Genomic DNA, 19887 nt, shown 5'->3' on the forward strand with positions numbered 1-19887 from the left:
AATAGTCTATTTGATCTTCCTACCTTGAAGCCCCTTCACACATTTTTTTTTTTTTTTAAAGCACAGATCTGACGTATCCCACCCCTCCCATCCTACAGTTGTTTCCTATTCCTACCACCAAACAAACTCCTCTGTTTGGCATTTCTAAATCTTCACACCATTTGATCTTAACTTATTATTCCAGCTTTAGTCCTCATTGGTCTATGATCCCCTTATTTGCCATTTCTGCTGCTTCTCGCATAATACTCACTCCCTCTCATGCCTAGAATTCCTGCTTTCCTTCAGAGTTCAAGGAAGCACCATCTTGTACTTGAAGCTTATTCTAGTCTCCCCAGCTGCTTGTGCCTTCCCATCACAAGGCACCTGCTTTTTCTACACATACACATTTGAAAGACAAAGGGTAGTTTTTTGTCTTTGTCCCAATACAGTTCCTGGTTCATAGGGAGCAGTAAGTGCTTGAAAAATCAACTATTTCCTTAGAAGCTACTTAACTTCATTTTGTAATACTTGATGCTGCTTACCTTGTGATGCCTGACAAAAGTAAAACCCAAAGAAGGAAGTGACAAAAGATAAAATTTAAACTTCCTTTTATCCAAAGAAAACACATGGTACTATACATTCATCAAAAAGTGAGCTATCAAACAAATCTTTATTAGTCTTAGATTTGTCTAAAATTAAGAGCAAACATTTTTCTATTTAAATTATTGGTACACACACACACACACACACACACACACTCTTTTCTCTCTTTTACTTGAAACATTTTCATTACTTTCATGTTATCTATTAAGGGGGCACAATCATGTTTACATCTAGCAGGAAATGAGGCTTAATAAATAACAAATACAATTCCTAAAATGGTCACTGAAATTTTTTCCTCAATAACTAAGTATATGCACAATGCTTACCTTGCCAGTAACCATTTCTATCACAACACAACCCAAACTCCAGATGTCTGCTGCACGCCCATGTCCTTCTCCTTTTGCTCGAGTGATGACTTCAGGTGCCATGTATGCTTTAAAACAATGTACGTAAGATCTGAATGTATATACTGGGTAAATAACAAATTCATTTTTCTTGTACTCAGGATGAGGGAAGTCTTCATAATTCTCAGGCCAACTCCCTGGCCACCAGGCCAAGGTGCCTCTCTCTGAAGTAGTCAACTTTACAATTACCTAAGTTATTATGATTTTTAACTCTTATCTTAAATATCTATACAATAAGCCAAATATAAAAAAGGGAATGGATGCTAAGGGTTACAACTGAAAATTGAAAATGAAGATATGCATGTTACAATAAAAGTTCGTTTTCAGCTTGTGTTTGGGATTGTTTTCAGTGCTATGCTTGGAATGTTACATAGTTGTTTTGATTACACTGAAGACAGGATTATTGTACATGGGAACAAAAAGGACGACAACTGGACCTCTGTTTTCACCTCTAACAAGGCAAGTTGGTATTTTCTCTGAAACATACAATTTTAGGGAATTACTTGGAACATTGAGAGCCTCACAACTTGCCTGAGATCATACCCTCATTATTGGACATAGGGCTTGAACTGTGTGTTAGTCTAGGCTACTTCTGCAAGTGATTAAAATATGCATTTATAATTATAATATAATTTATATGTACATGTAATTATAAAATTTATAATTATGCCTTTCAAATATAAAATATTAAATCATAATTTAAAGGTGAAACATTTTCTGAACACAATGTTTAAAGGAATTATTCCTATTAAAGCATGAGTGTTTAGCAGTTAGCTTCTGTTAGTTTTTGCTTATGCTCAAGTCTCAGCTTAGGATGGGTAAGAGCAAATCTAGATGCTGTTCTAAGTGAGATGGGGACTCAAAGACCTGGATAGTAAAGAGAAAAGAAGAGGATTCTTGGAATAAGATGATTAGAACAAATTACAATTCATGACAAATAAAAGCAAGGCATGCTTCAGTTAGATATGTACCCTAAAACTTAAAAGAGAATTTTAATGAACCAAGAGAAAAGGTAAGTCTACTCTTCTAATTTCATGGAAGTTGATCAAAGAGAGACTATGTGCTTTCAAGAAATTCTACATTTGCTTTCATGATGAAAAGAAAAGGAATGAATATAAAGAAAGCAACACTGAGTTTAGATTTAAAGGGGCATATGTAAGAATGTGATAGAGATGCAGGAAAACAATTTAAAATTGTGTAAAAGACAAGAGCACTGAGGATAGATACAAAAAAAGTGGAATGATTATCTAAAAAGAGTTTCAAGAAGGCTAATGTCTGAAATGAAATGAGAATTATACAAAGTGCAAATAACAAAAATGGTCTCTTAAAGAAAGAATACTCAGAGGAGGAGTTGGTACAGTGCAAAGAAATTGTCAGAGAGGACAAAAAAATACTTTTGTTTATTTGATTTTGCAACAGAAAACGATAAACATTTTTATGCCTCATCTTCCAAACTGTAAAAGAGTGATAAGAGGACTAAGCTGCCTTTCATGTGTTAAAAAATCACATAGCTCAGATGAATTATTTCCAAAGTTACAGGACTTAGTGGTATTATTGGTGTTTTTTTTTTTTTTTTTTAAGCCTAAATGAACTGATAAATGTTTGAGTTTTTTTGGCAAGGCAAAAGAAGTTAATCCCAGAGTAACACAGCTAGTAAGTATTAAATATCTGAGGTCTCATTTGAATTCAGATACTCCTGATTCCATGGCCAGTGTTATATATTGCACCATCTATTGGTTCTTTTTTTAAGACTCGTGGAGAATAAAAGAGATGCTACAAGATTAAAGAAAGGCAAATATCATCTGTTTTCAAAAAAGAGGAAGAAGGTAGATTTACAAAAAAGTACAGTGTGTACACTCCAAGGTAAAATTTTAGAAGGAACAGTTAGTGAACAAATAGGTAAGAAAACAGTGATCCTAAAGAAGTGGTATAAATTCATTAAGGTCAAGAAACATCAAGTCATTAATTTCAACGGATAGAATTCCTGGAATCACAAATCTGAGAAATGCTGCAGATACTGTATTTGGATTTCAACAAAGTATCTGGTAAAAGTCTCTCATGGGAGGTATTTTTGTAGACTAAGTAGAAAAAATCATCAACATTTAGGTGTATTTGAAACTGACTGAATATTCCAGATTTAGAGTACTCAAAATTGTTAGCAACCATAAAAGTGGTGGGTGGCTTCTTAAAGGGATTTGTCCCTGGTGCCTGTCCTTGTTTTTATTTTTCTTTTAAATTAAAAACCTGAACACCAAAACTGGAGATGACATGATCCTGAAGAAAACATCACAAAGGAGGGCAGAATCAAGATCTCCAAAGATTCATATAAGTTAGGATGATGGTCTGAATCCAACAAAATGAAACTGAAAAGGAGTAAATGAAAAATCCTATAAAGTAGCAATTTCAGAATCATTGAGATGTGGTAATTTGTGACAGACCTGGAGACTGTAGTAGTGGATTGAGACTCTCCATGAACCAATTTGACAGCAACCAGGGAAGCTAATGAGGGCATAAGCTATATTAAATGTAGTATTTTGTATATAGAAGGCAATGGTCCCCACTAAACTCTCCTGGTCTAGCCAAACATAGAGCATTGGGTTGAGTCTGAAGTATCACATTTTAGAAGGGTTGGACTATTATCTGGTGGCAGATGGAAACTATGCCATACAATTGTGGATTAAAAGAGATGGCACTTTTTAGACTGAGGAAAGAGAACACTGAGTGGGAAATCACTAATTTTTTCAAATAAAAATCACTCTTTTGTCTTAAAGGCACAACAAGAAGCAATAAGAAGCTATTTGCAAGGAAGGCAGATTTTTATTCCTGGCAATCAGAGCCGTTTCAGAAGATGGAGGGTTTTTTGATCACTGCAGATGTTTAAACAGAGGGTAGATGATTATCTGTTAGGATATAGAGGGAATATGCGTTTCAGGTAGAGATTGCATGAGATAACCTTAAAGTCCGAGGCCACTTTTAGCATTTCCTTACCTGCAGTGCCGAGGGTACTGTTCACTTCTCCAGGCATGGTTTGTGCATTGTTTTTTAACTTGACTGAGCATCCAAAATCCCCCAATTTAATTAGCCCAGATGATGTAAGGAAGATATTGGCTCCTGAAAAAGAACCAATAGTAGTTACATTACCACTATCACAAAAATCACTTCTAATGTAGATCTGTTTATATATAGCACATAGAATTACTGGCAAGTTCACTGGACTACTACCACAGCAACCAAGGAGTTTCACTTATGTATCTCTGTGAAACAGTAGAGACTGTCTACATACAAATTACAACCAGCACATAAAAGACCACGCTATTAATAAAGGTAAAGATGTAAAATTCATGATTATCAAACTATTTTAAAGGCTACTTTCATAATCTTAGAAAAAGTAAGATCCTGAGTGTAGATTCAAATGTTTTGACTTTACTCAAGGCCAATTGTGCCAATGACACTGCCATATAATTTATAGAAATTTGTTGTTAGACTTACAATATGGTTGAAAAAGAACACAATGAAAGTTCTAATCCCACTTACAAGTAATAAACGTGTAATACATATCCTTCCTCTACTTTATGTGTATCTTTTATGTATCCATTTATATACATTTTGTCTTTCCCATTAGAATGTAAACTCTTTGAAGGAAGGGATTGATTTTGCTTTTTCTTTGAATCCCCAGCACTAGGCACAGTGCCTGACATATAATAAGTACTTTAAAAATACTTATTGACATTCTGTTTTCAACATAGAAGATTGGGTCAGTACCTGTCTGAAGTAATTCTCAGTCTTCTTTTTCTATCTAAGTTCACAAAATGTTTTTTCTCAAAATATGACATACCAGTATGTTAAGTCCTGTATTTCACTTTTTAAAAACTAAGGCTGTTACTATACTGGTATAGTTTCAATCAGTCAATTGTGCTTACTGTATTCCAGGGACATTGCTAAAAATTGGCAATACAAAGAAAAAGCAAGATATTCCCAAGGAGTTTATAATCAAATGAAGGGTATTTGTGAAGGGTAAAATCTGAAATAATTGAAGAAACAAAAAAAAAAAGTTTTTGAGTAATTTATTAATTAGTGGTTTATTAGGCAATGTATACTACTTGCATAGTAATTTGGGACAAGGCCTGTTCAGATTGATGCTGGATACTGATACAGGGGAGAGAGATTTTTATGCAGTAAAAGAAAACAACAGGCTATAAACCAGGATATAAGATCAAGTAATCTGATTTCCAATTGAAGGAAAGATAATGGATTTTTCAAGCTGCGAGGGAGAGCTAGAACAGATGCAATTTTAAGACACATTGGTTGAGATAGAGAACTGGGAGAAAACTTCTCGAATTGACTTTGGGTCTAACTGAATTCCTGATTACCATTACTCAGATCTTTAATTAAAAGTCTCTTAATAACCAGAAGAGGTGTTCAGGTTCCCAGTCATTCAGGACTAAATTCAAATAATATAATAAAGTTTTCTCATAAAACAGAAACTGGAATAGATCCAAAATTGAGACAGTAGATGGAGTCAAATAGTTCACTCAGTTTCCCCAATTCCCTCATATTATACAAATGTCAAAATCACTGAGCTACAATTTATAATACAGTAAGTGCACAAGAGAGGTCCAAAACTAGCAAAGTGGTTTAGAGATGTTAACTTCACAGGTTTTTAAAGTAAGGTTTCATAGCAAACCTGGCACCAGAACAGAGCCTGGGGGAGGGGAGGCGGGAGATGGGAGAAGAGAGCTGTGAGAGAATGCAATTCTAGAGAATGAACTGGCAGGTGGTACTGGGGATATAAGACCAGGTCTGGACTCTTGACTCTTCATAAATTCAAGTCCAGCTTTAAACACTAGTTTTGTGACTCTGGACAAGTCATTTAAACCTGTTTGCCTTGGTTCCTCATCAGTAAAATGAGCTGATGAAGGAAATGGCAAACTGCTCTAGTATCTTCGCCAAGAAAATCCCAAATGGGAGTCAATTGAAAAAAAGAGTGAGACAACTAAAATGACAGAACAAGAAATTCTAAAGATGGAAGATGTATGTGAATATATGGATGCAGAGAATGGGATGAGATATACAAATAACAAGTTGTCCAGTTTGGTTATACTGAAGAATTATAAGGTTTGAAACATAGACTAGAAACAAATCATGGCAATATCTGAAAGCCAAGATAAGTAGTTTATATATTTTTTGATAATCAAAGATATGATCACCAGGACTTGGTAAGTGACTAAATGTGGTGAAATGAAATGTAAGAGATTACTATGAGATTTCAAGTTGAGATGACTGGGAGAATTGTGGCATCTTCAATAAAGATTGAAAGAGAGAACAACAGATTAGGGAATGGTTTTACACATAAAATTTTAAGTAACAGGATGACATCTATATTTAAGGGGAAAACATCCATTAGCAGATAAAAAGAGATGTCAAGGGTATTAGTGGATAGGTTGTAACTAGAGAGCTGATAAGCAGAAAGAAAATGACAGGGCAGAGTTAATTTCATGGTTCATATGCATACATCAGAAAATCATCAACCAACCTAGATTTAAAGTTCTGATATTCAAAATATAGAAAGATTCAATCATATAAGAATGATATAGCTATTCAAGACATATAAACTGACAGGAAATCTAAATTACTGATATGTCTATATATAAAAAAGATATTCCAAAAATCAGTATTAGAAAAATACAATTTAAAACAACCCTGAGATTCCCATACCTATCAGATAACAAAGATTTCAAAAAAGGAAAATGATTAATTGTTGGCAGGAGTAGTTAATAAGCACATTAATGTACTATTTATGGAGTGGTAATTTTATCAAATCTGGAAAAGTTTGGAATTGTACCTCCAAACTCACTAAAACAAATATATTCTTTAATGATACCATTACTATGTCTAAATTCCCAAAGAGATAAAGAACCCATACATAAAAAATCTTTATAGTAGTGCTTTATAACTGACAGTATGGAATTAGGCAATGTAATGGCTTTGGGAAAAACAATCCAATAAATGTCCAGAATGACGTATGACCATAATATGGTCAGCTAAAATCTGGCAATATGCTGATCAACTCAGGATGACTCAGCCCTGATTTTTTTAAAAACTTGAAATATTCTTGGTAGCCAGGGCTAACCAGAAGGTTTGTGTTAAGATCAAAGAAAACACAGAAATTTTGTCTAGTGCAGAACAATCCCCAGTAGTGACTATATACCATAGAAGTGTGGTAAGAAGGCTAGATTTTAGATTGGCTCTCTTTAAAATACCAAAAAAAAAATCTGATATACCTTGTGACTTCTAGTTCCAAATGAAGCTGAAAGTCTTTATTCCCAAATCTTTGCACTGTGGTATTATAGCAAAACATATAGCCTGGCCCATGATGGATTTGAATTCTTCAAGTTCACTACACAGAGCTAAACAACAGGGTCACATCCTTGTAACAAAGTGTGAATTTCTTCTCTTACTCTTTTCTCTCTAGTTAATGAGAGAGGACTACTTAAGGCCCCTCATAAATTCAGCTTACCTTTGATGTCACGATGAACTATGCCATGCTCATGCAGTACATTAATAGCAATGGTGATCTGCTTTGAGTACAACCGAATAACATGTTCTTGAAGGCCCAGCCTTGACACTTCTTCCAAGGTTCCCTCATCACAATATTCCATGAAAATATACATTTCTTCCTGGGGTGAAAATCAAAGTTAAACACTATTATTTTCTTCAAATACAAAAGAAGTACAAATGTTCATTTTGGACAACTTATAAATAAATCCTAAATAAATCTCCTTTCTAATGCTGTCATACTAATCTTATTTTCTGCATATTTTTAAACTGTTTCTAACTCTTCTAGGAGGACTTCTGCCTGTCTCTGTCTGGAATTATATAGCAATAGCTATATAGGGAACACCACCTCCTACAAAAGACATAAAATAAGTTTCTGTAATCCTGCCAAATTTAGACTGCTTTATAATCTCAGACAGGGACCAGCAGGACTTCCCATAGGATATATTATTAAGTACTGAAACACATCCTTTTCTAATTTGAAAATTATTTAGGAAAACATAAAAAGGAACTGAATCCACTTCCCCCAAGTTCATGCTGAAATGAGGTTCCCAAGCAGTTGGGCTATTTCCCTCAATGTTTTAGCATCTATTCTCAAGGGGAAGAAGTTTCTTCGATAGCTTTAAAAGTGCATTTTACATCTTCTCTCATTTTATAAATGTGTAATTTTAAGAAGACACATTTAACTAAATCAAAGATATTTAACAGTCACTGGTTCAGGTGGAAAAAAACAAAACAAAAACAATGAAATAAATTCTTAGGAAGAAGGATACTTAGATGAACTTTGTGACTGGCAGGCAGGATGGGTTTCAGTGCTTTATAATGTCGGGTGAATGACTACAATCTACAACTTACATTTTAGGAAGAATTCCTCTAGTTTCAGAGAGAAGGCAGAAATGATGTAACTCATGGAGATTTCCTTATAATTAGGCAAAGTTACTGTGCTCTGAAATGAGAAGACCTGTGATGTAGAACAGGACTCCATCTGTACCCTTACTGATTCCTCACTTATAATTTCATGTGTGATTAATGTTGGCTTACTCTATGAAGCTCCACACCAAAATACCGAACCAGATTGGGGTGCTTAATGCCTTCAAATATTTTCAGTTCATCTGCAGTCTCTTTGATAGTTTTGTGGTCATTCGGCTGAAATCGAATCTGCAATATTGAAAATGTCAATTACTACTGCTATCATTACAAACTAGAAAGCTGTAATGTGAAATAATAGGGTTGCAAAGCCATCTGTTGGCATATTCTGGTATCGCTGAAAAGAAAAAAAAGCAGTATGACTGGTTATCTGCATCAGTTAATTCTGGATTTTTTAAAGCTACAATTCCAAATATAGACATTTATGTCAAGATATTAACATCTATGTTTTAGTATTCACTACAATGCTTTCTGGTAAGCTAATTTTCATAGTTGCAAATGGTATTAAAATATTTATTAAGCACACAGGGTACCAGAGATACATCTTTTAGGGCATGCTTTTTGCCCTCAAGGCACTGAATAGTTTAGCTGAGAAGACAGGATGTACTTATAAAAAGATAAACAATACTGGTTAGAACATGATGCTAGGTGCCAAATAAGTAGCACAAATAAATGCCCCAGGAACTAGGAAGAGGAAATGATTTATGATGGACTGATATAATGACAGAAAGATTCATGGAGAAGAGATTAACTGAAGCTGAACATAAGCAAGAATTTCCAAGGCATGCAGGACTCAGATGAGTGGGAAAGAGAAATGTGGCTAATACTTAGTATGCACTAGGAGGCAGCTATAGTAGTTTATATATAGTAGAAGAGAAATAAAAATTTTTGGAACAATAATGGACTAATGGGCTTTATTCTGAAGACATCTCAGAATCACTGAAAGTTTCCTAGCAAGGTTATGTCATGACAAAAGGAAAGAAGATTTAATCAAAAGTACTATGTAGAACTGTTAGGAGGTGAGGAAAAATAAAAAGGAGACTATTGTCTATATGTCTATTAAATATGTCTATTAAAAAGGAGACTATAGTCAAAATATGAAAGCCTAGACTAATAGAAATTACCTCAACGATAAAGAGTGGAAGACAATATGAGAATTGACTTTTATATATTTATATAAAAAATACGCTAATTTATGTTGACAAACAGCAATGAAGCTGTATATGATTGATATATATATATGAATGTATATGTACACACATGTATATATATATATATATTTTTTTTTTCATTGAGTACCCTTACATTTTTGACATAGGATCTTTGGAATTAGAACTATAAAAGATCATAGAGTATGCTGTTGCTAACTCCTTCATTTTACAGAGGAGAAAATTGAAGCCCAGAAAGAAGATGTAAAGATATATCACTATGTCAGTATTTGATAATTTTTTAATCTTTGATTTTAAATTGGTATAAGGAAGAAAATGTCTATGCAATTTCTTGAGTATCTCAGACAACACAAGAAGTGGTTCTTCATAAAATTTCTAACCAAAAAACCTCAAAGTGTTAGTCCTATCTCAAAGTGTAAAGCCTGACAGAGAAGGTGGAATGATACTCACTTCCTTCATTGCCATCAATTCACCAGTATCAACACTGATACAAGTATAGACTTTTCCATACTGGCCTTCTCCTATAAACAAAAGAGAAAAAAAACAGAAAAAAAAAAGAAACTTATATTACAGAAAATGAGCTGGAAGAGACGGCAGTCCAAACCTTTCACTTCATAGATGAGGCACCTTTTTAAGGCTCAGAAAGGTGAAATTATCCCAATGGCACAAAGCTTATCAGTGGTAGAGTCAAGAGTTAGGAGCCAGTCCTCCTGACTCATAAGTGCTATTTTCATTATATTATATTATTATGATTTCAGAAAATTACTTTTCATCAATTTACCAATAATTACACAGTATCAATCAACACTATCATCACTGCTTCCATCTGAAATGAAACATACTGTCATTTTCAAAACGACTAATTAAAAAGCAACAAGACAACTGCGAAGGTCTGGGCTAGCTCCTCTGAAGGGCTCAGAATAAATCCTTGTCAGGATAAGGAAAAGTCCTTGCCCCACGTGTGGACACCAATTGTAATGTTCTTGAATTGTGAGGGTCTGGTAGTCTGCTTAATTATAATCCTTCTCTGGGAGGAGATCTGTAAAATCTTTTCCTCTATGTGCAGGTTTCTTGGGAGCTCTGAATCTCCTCTAGCTCTTGTCCTTCCTCAAATCAAACTGGTCTCCTTTCAGCCTGCCGGGCGTCAAGACTTTATCCCAGAGTCGATTCTCTCAGACCCAATGCTGCCCTTCTTTTATCCTCCCAGAGAATGGGCGTGGGATAACGCAAGGGCTTCTGGGAAACATTACTTCAACCAATGAGCTTGCTCCTCCTAGAATTGCTAAGATGTAAACTCTCTTTAAAGGCCCGAACCAAAGGTCTGAACCAGAGAACTGTCAAGTCAACCTGAGTTTTCACCTTGTCACTGTCCAGACAACCTGAGTTCTCACCTGGTAATCCTAACAGACAACATTCTCTAAAGAGAATTTTCATGGAAATTCACCATGATGAGTTAACATTTATAATTATGTATCTATAGCTTTCTAGTTTTAAAGCATTATTTTAATCCCACTTCTGTCATTTAAATTTCTTCATGTTACCTAGTTAGAAACATTTTGGATAACCTCCTTAATCTTCCATGAATAAAAAGAAATATGTGACAATATTCAGGAGAGCACTCTTTATCTAAAATTCTATGATTGAACTTATTCAAATGACTATGAAATGCACTGTTCACTGATGTGCTTTAAAATATTTTTTAGTATGAGCCAGCTGTTACTTGAAAACATTTTTGAAGAAAAATGCTGTAAAGATCTTAAAATTTAAAAAGGTTCCTGAAATTAGGTGAACTTTATAATCTTATTCGATTTTCCAATTAGATTGGGGGAAATTAAAAGAAGAGGCAAAGAGACCCTCTGACAAGTACAGATGAATGAAAACTTCTTGACCAAACAAAGGATATAGAAACTGAGACAATTTTCATTACATAGACGTGCCAGGTATTTTTTTTAAGAGTTCTATCAGCACAGTTAAGCCAAGATGGATCAAAATATAAACAGTAGACTTTGACATTTAGAAAGTGAAATGCAAAACATTATCTGTTTCTCTTTCCCCTGTCCCCTTACCAATTTTATTTCCTCTTTGCCATTTGAAAGTCACTTTTCGTAATCCAACATGCATGACATTATCATATGATTTGGGGGTATCACAAACTTGACCAATGATATTCTTTCTCCTCATTTCTCGATAACGTTTTTCTTCAAACAATCGAACTGACTTTTGAACAGCTTCTATGGGTCCTTGTTTAGAAGTGGTGTCTGGGGAGAAAAACCTCAAAGCTGTTAGTTCCAAAATCCTAATAGGTACATACTAGATATAATAGTGCAAGTCAATTAGTAACAAAAAACATTTTAAAGAAATTTTATATAAAAAAACACTTGAAATTTAGGTTCAGACTAAAGTCATTTTTTTTTTAGCCTAAAAGGATGATTTAATCAGTTTAATACTATAATGGTTTTCCCCACTGCTGGGCAGTACTATCTGAAAGTATACAATCAAGTTCACATGAGTACTCACTGCAGTAAGGCGATTCTTTACTCCTCCCTAAATGACTTTATAATACCCCATGGTGGCTGTTCCAGACTTCCTCAAGTCGGCCTCTATACACTCTTCCCCCAACCTTTTAGCAAAGATCTTCATCCCATGTTTTATTGCAATTGCCAACCAAGCACCTAATAAGAATTTGTCAGAGGCCAACTGTGTGTCTTGTATCGTGGTTGGTAGTGTGGATACTAGTTCACAAAATAATAAAAGCTTCTATTTGTAAGGATAGAATTTAATATTCGAATGCAGGAGACAAGTACACATTAAAAACACATACAGCATAACAAACAGGATAGACACAAATTTATACCACTTTATACAAGGTAGTTTGGGAGGGAGGCCACTTGAAAATGTGCAGATAAATAAAAACTTGAAGTACAAGATGGTGCTGGAGCTACGCTTTAAGGGAAAGTATGGACTCTGAGTGCCAAAGGCCAGGAGGTACATTAGGAGCATGTAAGACCAATGCCAAGGCACAGAGACAGGAGACAGTGAGAGGAACAGAGAGAAGGACCGGCTTCACGAGATAGTTAGGCACCTAGGGAGGAGGGAGTTCAGGTGGGGCCATGACGTGAAGGGTTTTAAAAATGCAGCAGGCAAATTTGCACTGGACCCCAGAAGCAACAGAAACCACTGAAGCTGGTTCAAAGGAGTCGAGGGGCCAGAGCAAAGATTCAAGACTCAGGGGAAAAAAAAAAAAAAAAAAAAAAGTTCTTGCCATCAGCTACTGTCAAAAGATTCAATATCATAAAATATGATTTTATCTGCTTTGCCACTGTACTCTAAGGACCACAGAAACTAAGATAAAACTTTTAACTAAGATAAAACCTATTATAATGTCATCTCCTCCATTAAATATGACCTTCTCGAGAGCAGGAACTGTCTTACTTTTCTAGGTGTACAACCAGGGGTTGAGACAGTGTTTTATACAAAGGAAGCACTTCATCAATGTTTCATTTATTCATTCAAAGGACATTACTTTTTTTTAGTAAAAAAGATTTAAGGTCCTTCAACGGGAGGAGAAGAATGGAGATGTTTAGGAAAGGAAAAATTTAGAATATTTTCAGGGAGTAGAGTATTCAATTAGGGAGATATAAAAGGACTGCCTTGCTACAAAGAGGATCCCTCTGATGCTGAATAACATGAATTTATGTACTCAAGTCTGAAGACTTCTAGTTTCATTTAGCTGATTGTGACAGATGACGTGGATGGTGGGAATTGTACAAGGCTTAGACAAAACAAAAGAAGAGTGCTATGACAAAGAGCAAACGATTCAAGAACAAAGGGTAGTACAGAGTTGCAATAGCTAATTACTGGGCTGAGACTGAATGGAGAATCCTTCAGTCTTATTACACTATAAAAATCCTCTGGTCTGAGTTACTTTCCCCCCAAAACATCACAGTATGTATTCTGACAGACGAGACTGTCCTTCGTTTATCCTAGTCCTTTACTTAGAAGATCTAATGGTTCTTAATCTTCTATTTAGAACCTGATACTTTGGGAATTATTTTGTAATTTAAAAATGCGACACATGGATGTTCCATTAGTTTCGCAACATGTCTAAAATATAATTTCCTATTTTGCCACACAAACCTTATTTCTTTTATAAGTATCAATATCCTCTCAGCAATCAACTAACAGGGCTCTCTGTTGCCTCAAATTTTCTTAGAACTAGTATGTATCTCTCCTTTGCCCAATCATATTATATATAGATATAGATATATAGATATAGATATCTTACCCATGTGCCCCAATCCTGACTCTATGTGACATGAGGATAGGGATTATCATTTTTTACCTTTGCTTTCTCAATACCTAAGACAGTAATTTACATAGTAGGTTGTTAAATGTTTAGTCAATTTTTACTCCATTTCCATTTATCTAAGTCTTATCCTTTTGTCAAGACCCACTGACTCCAATGAAATCCTTTTACTATATCTAGATCCTTTGACAATCATTCTGTTTCTTAAACTCCTTACTGCCTTTTAAAGTGTCACTTGGCTGTTATATATAAAAAGATAATGAGACAATATGTTTCTTGTGTCATCTATTCTGGTTGCTTGAGAGAAGAAATGAAAACAGTTTATATTTCTTATCCCTTAGTCTAGCAGATATTCTAAAAATTTGTTCATCACTTTTTAAAATTAAGGGAAAAAAATGAGCAAAAATCCTTCTTCCTATAATTTGTCATATTTTGCAAACATTTTACTTAGAGGGAAGATCTAACTTTTTAAAAGTCTTGTTTTTAAGAATTTTACAAGAGTTTAAAAAGAAACCCCATAAGCCAAAGCACATTTTAATTCAATTACTTTTTCTTACACTTAAAGATTAATATTCTTTCTTACCTTTATTTTGGCTGATCAGAGTCCGAAGCTCCCAACTTCTTCGTATTGGCCCACTTGAATCTCCTTTTGGATATGAAGGCTCTGAAAGAAATATATTGATTAAAATTCTAGTATATGAGTAATTATCACAATACATATCATAACAGTAATTTTGAAACCCTAAATGGCATTGGTTAATGGACATTATTTCTCCTACCTGGTTCTTAGCTTCAACTAAGTTTGACTTAAGAATGATAAAACCTTCCCTAGAATCAATACTAGAAAGTGATCAAACTAACGAATTGTCAGTAGGTTACAGAATTAAAAGTACAATGAATACAAAAGTATAGTTAGCACTATCATACAAACAACAACAAAACACAAGACTTCAAAATTAAATCTATCTTTGGCCCCTGATCAACAGTAGCTTCCTCTATAAGTCCTAATAATGTTGTACTGCTGTTTACCATATAACCCAGTTTTAAAAATCTTTTCTTGGATAACTTTATAGTGGAATTTTTATGTTATCAAAGATCTAGATGGTGTCACTTTGACATTTTAAAACTACAACAAAAATTCAGTAATTAAAATAACTGTGTAAAAAAGTATGATGATAAAACATGCATATAAGTAAAAACTATTTTAAGCACTTTCATTCTTGGGAAAACAGCACTTCATCTTTTTGTCTCTTCTCAATTTTTACTTCAATGATAATTACCCTCTCAAAATACCTTTTATTAGGAGGTAACAAGAAATGTAATACTGAAAAAGACTGCTGGAATTGAAAATGGGGTAACAAATATCTGAATACTCACCTTCTCTCTCCTCAGTGGGGCTTGAATGTCGACTCAATGATCTGAATTGCAATTCAGCAGCTATTGAGGCCAAACGATCATTTTCTGGAACACTGGATCCCCTGTTTCAATATTTTAAACACCGACTTAGATCAGTTCAGTAGTTCCTACACTTAAGCTATGAGAAATTTTCATAAGGATATTAATTCTAAGTGAAGAGAACCCAATAACCTCATCTAAATTGTGCTTTTCTTTTGTGTCACTTAACAATCCTGATAGAGTATTCTGTATTATAGAAAACAGCTTTGATCCCAGTATACTTAAAAATGCTACCATGCCACCTACATCACTTTTGTTTATTTTATTTAGATTAAGAGTCAGTGACAGGAAGATCTAACAGATTTCTCTCTCAGATGAACCCAGGACAATGAAAGCATACATGTGAAAAATAGTAACAAATGGTAGCAAAGCAGAAGTGCAAGAGGACAGTCTACTCTATTGTTCAGAACAAAATATCAAACGCACAAAGCGACTGTTTCAAAAGAAATTAAAATTGTATTTATGGAGATAAATGTTAATATAAAAATTTAAAGAGAGCAAAGCAAGATAGATTACATCAGTATAGAAACTATTAAGAGTAGGGTTCTATGCTATGCAACAGGAATTTAATGAAGTATGGTAGCATTTGTGCTCTTATTTCACTAAAATAACAAGTGGGCTAAAAGGAATATCATTTATATCAATGATTTTCAAAAATTCTGATACCTCAGAGTCCTTTCTCATTATTTTTCATTTATCAGAACCTCAATATACAGCATCTGTTGTAAATAAATCAAATATTTCTAAATTCCCTAAATTTTTTGAAAGAAATTACTAGAGTAGTTTTGTGGAAAATGGAAGTAATTATATTTATGTGATCTACTTAACTGGGCTTTTGGAAAACTTTGCCCAAGTGTAAAGGCCACATAATAATACAGTCATTATTCCATGAATCAGGTTGAAAACATTAGAATAAATAGGCTAACATTAGAGTAAATAGGCTGACATAAGGTCTGGTCCTAACCAATACAACTAAATGACCATAATAAAATTACTTAGCTTCCCTGTTCCCTATGATTATTTAAATACTACCTCCATATATAGGGATGCCATAGAGTCAAATAGATGAAAATATATAAAAATATTACATTAATAAGTTATATAAATATAAATTATCCGGTAATAATGTTATCCTATAAAACTTTTTTTAAATTCAGTGTCTTCCAACTCTTAAGTTTCATATATGTTTTCACTATAATAGGAAACCTCTATGGTCAATAATATATTTAAAGTGCAAAAGTTTAATATCACTTGAATTACATATGTTTGAAATAATGGTTAGAATAAACCTAATGATGTTTTAAAGTACTATATCCATAGAGATCAAGTAACTCTCTATCTTTTTAAAATTTCACTGCATGGTAATCACATCTTAAAACTGTTATGCCCAAAACTGGAGAAGGGATTCAGTCATTGTCACCTACATTATATATAGGAAAAAAAAAATGTATATATATCAAAATATAAAATTGTATGCATAATTGTCAAGCTTATCTTTTTTGGTTTTTATGTTTATTTAATATAACCACATATGTAAAAATCCCTTTAATGAAAAAAGTCATGAGCTTCCACATGTAAGAAATTACTTCAGATTTTCTACTTCAAAAAAGCTATCATCTAATTTGATGGAAATGTTAGACTAGGGAAAAATATACACAAGCTTTAACAGTGCATTGTGGGGAAATGATTTTTTTTTTTAACCATACCTTTATTTGTTCCATCATTTATAAAATAGACATTTTACTTAAATAAGTTACCTTTTATCTTTTTTTTTTTTAACAACAACTTATAATCTATACCAAATTTATTATTTTTAGCATCAGAAATTTAATGCTGTTTAATTTAATATTTAATTTGAATCAAAAGCTATAAATGTTTGTGTCAAAATTGGATATGAATTTCTAAGCATGCTAATTCTTCAGCCCACTTTAAATTCTGAGGTGATCCACTATGTCTTAAAAATACCAAAATAGTGTGTCTGGAAGTGAAGGAGTACACAACAGTTCTTTTCTCCTTTTACAGCAATCTAATACTTTTGCTAGGGGATACATTATATTTTTTAGAAGAAAGGATTACTTCTGAGATAGTTCATTTCTCAACAATGAAGTTTTTAATTCCTTTCATATCCCTTTTCATGCTAAGATTCTGTGAAGGTAAATACCCCTTTCTAAAGCAGAAGATGTGGCTAAATTAATTATCTTTAAGTCTGCGTACATGATGAACACAAGTGGTGAGATCTGTATTTAAAATTTATGATTAAAATTAAAATATGACAAAATAACTGCCAAAGAGATACTTAAGATAAAATTATGATGTGCTTTATTTTTACTTGTTTATTCAGAAGATTTGTATATTTTTCTGAAACTTGGTGATTTTCATAAGTAAGAAATACATTCCAATTCAACACGAGCAAATGAAAAAATAAACCTACATTTTAAGTTTATTTTGTGATTTACTAGCTAGTAAATTCAATTCTTTATCATTAGTTATTTAAATTCAAAGGGGAAAAGATTTTACTTACTAAGGTAAGAAACTAATTTTAGAAACTAATTAACTAGAATTAATTAATTACAAACTAAGAAACTAATACTAGCTAAAGAATTCCTCTGCAATCTCCACATTACTCAACAGGAAACTCTTCCAATATTTCAAAGTACTTTACACTGAAAAATATTCTTTCCCCTTTGGTACTATAGCTAGAGTTTTTACTGGGAGATAATTTAGTGCATTTGCGTTCCTATCAAACTCTGTCAGAAATAAAAGTGGCCATATTACCTATCCTAAGGGGGAAAAAAAAATTGTGCAGCTTCCAGGAGCAGGGAGACTAGAAGAGACCCTCAACCAGAAGTCCATATCCCATGTCTGAAGCAAGTCCTACTTTTAAACACCTTATGTCAACTAAAAGCAGACTGCATCTGGGATGGCAACAGAGATGACACTGGTGGGGTGGAACTACCTGTTATCATTTGTATTGCTGACAGGTTTGGGTGAAGCGGAGTCGCTGCCGGCTGGGGCGGGGCGACTGGCAGCAGCACTGCATGGGTTCCGCACGTCAGAAGGCACACTCCGAGTGCTGTGATAAGAAGGAAAACTTCAGGAAATACAAATGGAAAAATGTCTGGGTTGTCAGTTGTTTTTAAGTTTGAAATTAAATAAGATGAGCAAATGTAAAAGAAAATTGAAAATTAAAAAAAATATATATATGTATATATGATTTCCCTTTGAGATTCATTTCACAGGTTGGTTGTGTTCTTAAAAAAAATTCCCAGTTTTTAAAATAATTCACTAAAAGGGGTTTAAACAAAAACAAAAACAAAAAATTGTACTTTTAAAAGTAATACCCAACTGGCAAAGAGAATGCTAGCCTATTTAAAACTGAAGATCACAATTCAAAAAGATGCAGAAATGCCACCACATTCAAGGGTCATATCTTTCATGTACCATATTTTCTAACCTCGCACTTGGTGGTCTAGAGGTGTGCTGTGGAAGAACACACATGGAAATCAGGACAAAAAAAGAGAGAAATATAGTTAACTCTTCCACTTTTTTATAAGCAAAATTTACTTTTAAAGGTTCCCTGTATAATACAAATTCTAATTTGCTTTCTTAAAGAAAGAAAAAGGAAAGATTGCTGAAAGGCTAGAAAGCACACACACAATAGCCATTTCTACACAAGGTGATAGAGCAACACTGCATAGAAGATGAAGTGCTGAAGTTGGGGTCAGCAAGACCTGGATTTAAATCCCACCTCTGATACTTATGAACTAATCATTTCTGGGCACTTTGAACAGCTTCCTTTAATTAAGTCAAAGAATGTTTGCCATCATTACTTAAGAGTTGCCCACACTGACAAAACCATAGATTCTTTATTTGCATAAAAGAAAATTAATGTTTTGTTATCTGTAAAAACCTCTTGTCTATGTTCAAATTTCAACACTTTTTCTTATAGCTCAAGAAAACAGAAATAACTTTTCTAATAAATATGAAAAAGAACAGCAGGAAAAAATAAAGTTTCAGAGGCAAGCATCTGGCATTCTCATTAGTTTTAACCTGTTATGTAAAAGGGGATTTATAATGTGAATGACTGGTGAAACAGCAGATACCTGAATCCATCAGGAGTTGGGATAATGAGATGTGGGTTGGGAGGGTCACTGTGACATCGGGGTACCTTCACAGGACGGGGGCTGTTGCGATGTATAGCTGCTAGAGTGAAAAAAAGACAACATATGGAAACTGTGAAGTCATTCAACAGTAGGTCAGTCTAGTAAATGAAAAATAAATTTTATACAGAATAAACAAAATTAAACTATATATATAAATACATGCATACACAATTGGATAGCTATTGAGTTAGAAGAGACATGGGAAGACAAAAGGACTGAATCATTCCCTTTATTTTAAAGACATGTGAGGTCCAGAAAGGCCATAACTTGTCAGTCACGTGGATGATGAGATTTAAAGTCAGACCTGAGATCAGAAGGTCAGAAAG

At 33.8% G+C, this 19887-nt stretch overlaps 1 protein-coding gene across 13 annotated transcripts in view; it reads right to left on the reverse strand.

Moving 5' to 3' along the window:
• The window catches only part of MAP3K4 (mitogen-activated protein kinase kinase kinase 4), a 120227-nt gene that overhangs the window by 3334 nt on the left and 97006 nt on the right, over positions 1–19887 (reverse strand). For 3 of the 13 annotated variants that reach the window (XM_074309365.1, XM_074309367.1, XM_074309378.1), the window contains exons 16-25: positions 19502–19601; positions 18355–18489; positions 15321–15421; positions 14527–14607; positions 11704–11895; positions 10088–10158; positions 8583–8699; positions 7504–7663; positions 3975–4097; positions 909–1015 (exon numbers count right to left, since the gene is read on the reverse strand). In XM_074309365.1, coding sequence (XP_074165466.1) covers positions 909–1015; positions 3975–4097; positions 7504–7663; positions 8583–8699; positions 10088–10158; positions 11704–11895; positions 14527–14607; positions 15321–15421; positions 18355–18489; positions 19502–19601 — 1187 coding nt within the window. The remainder of the gene's footprint in view (positions 1–908; positions 1016–3974; positions 4098–7503; positions 7664–8582; positions 8700–10087; positions 10159–11703; positions 11896–14526; positions 14608–15320; positions 15422–18354; positions 18490–19501; positions 19602–19887) is intronic. The other 10 variants (XM_074309366.1, XM_074309368.1, XM_074309373.1 and 7 more) reach the window with 5 other exon arrangements.

This window comes from Sminthopsis crassicaudata, chromosome 4, assembly GCF_048593235.1.
Source record: "Sminthopsis crassicaudata isolate SCR6 chromosome 4, ASM4859323v1, whole genome shotgun sequence".
NCBI classification, from domain to species: Eukaryota; Metazoa; Chordata; class Mammalia; order Dasyuromorphia; family Dasyuridae; genus Sminthopsis; species Sminthopsis crassicaudata.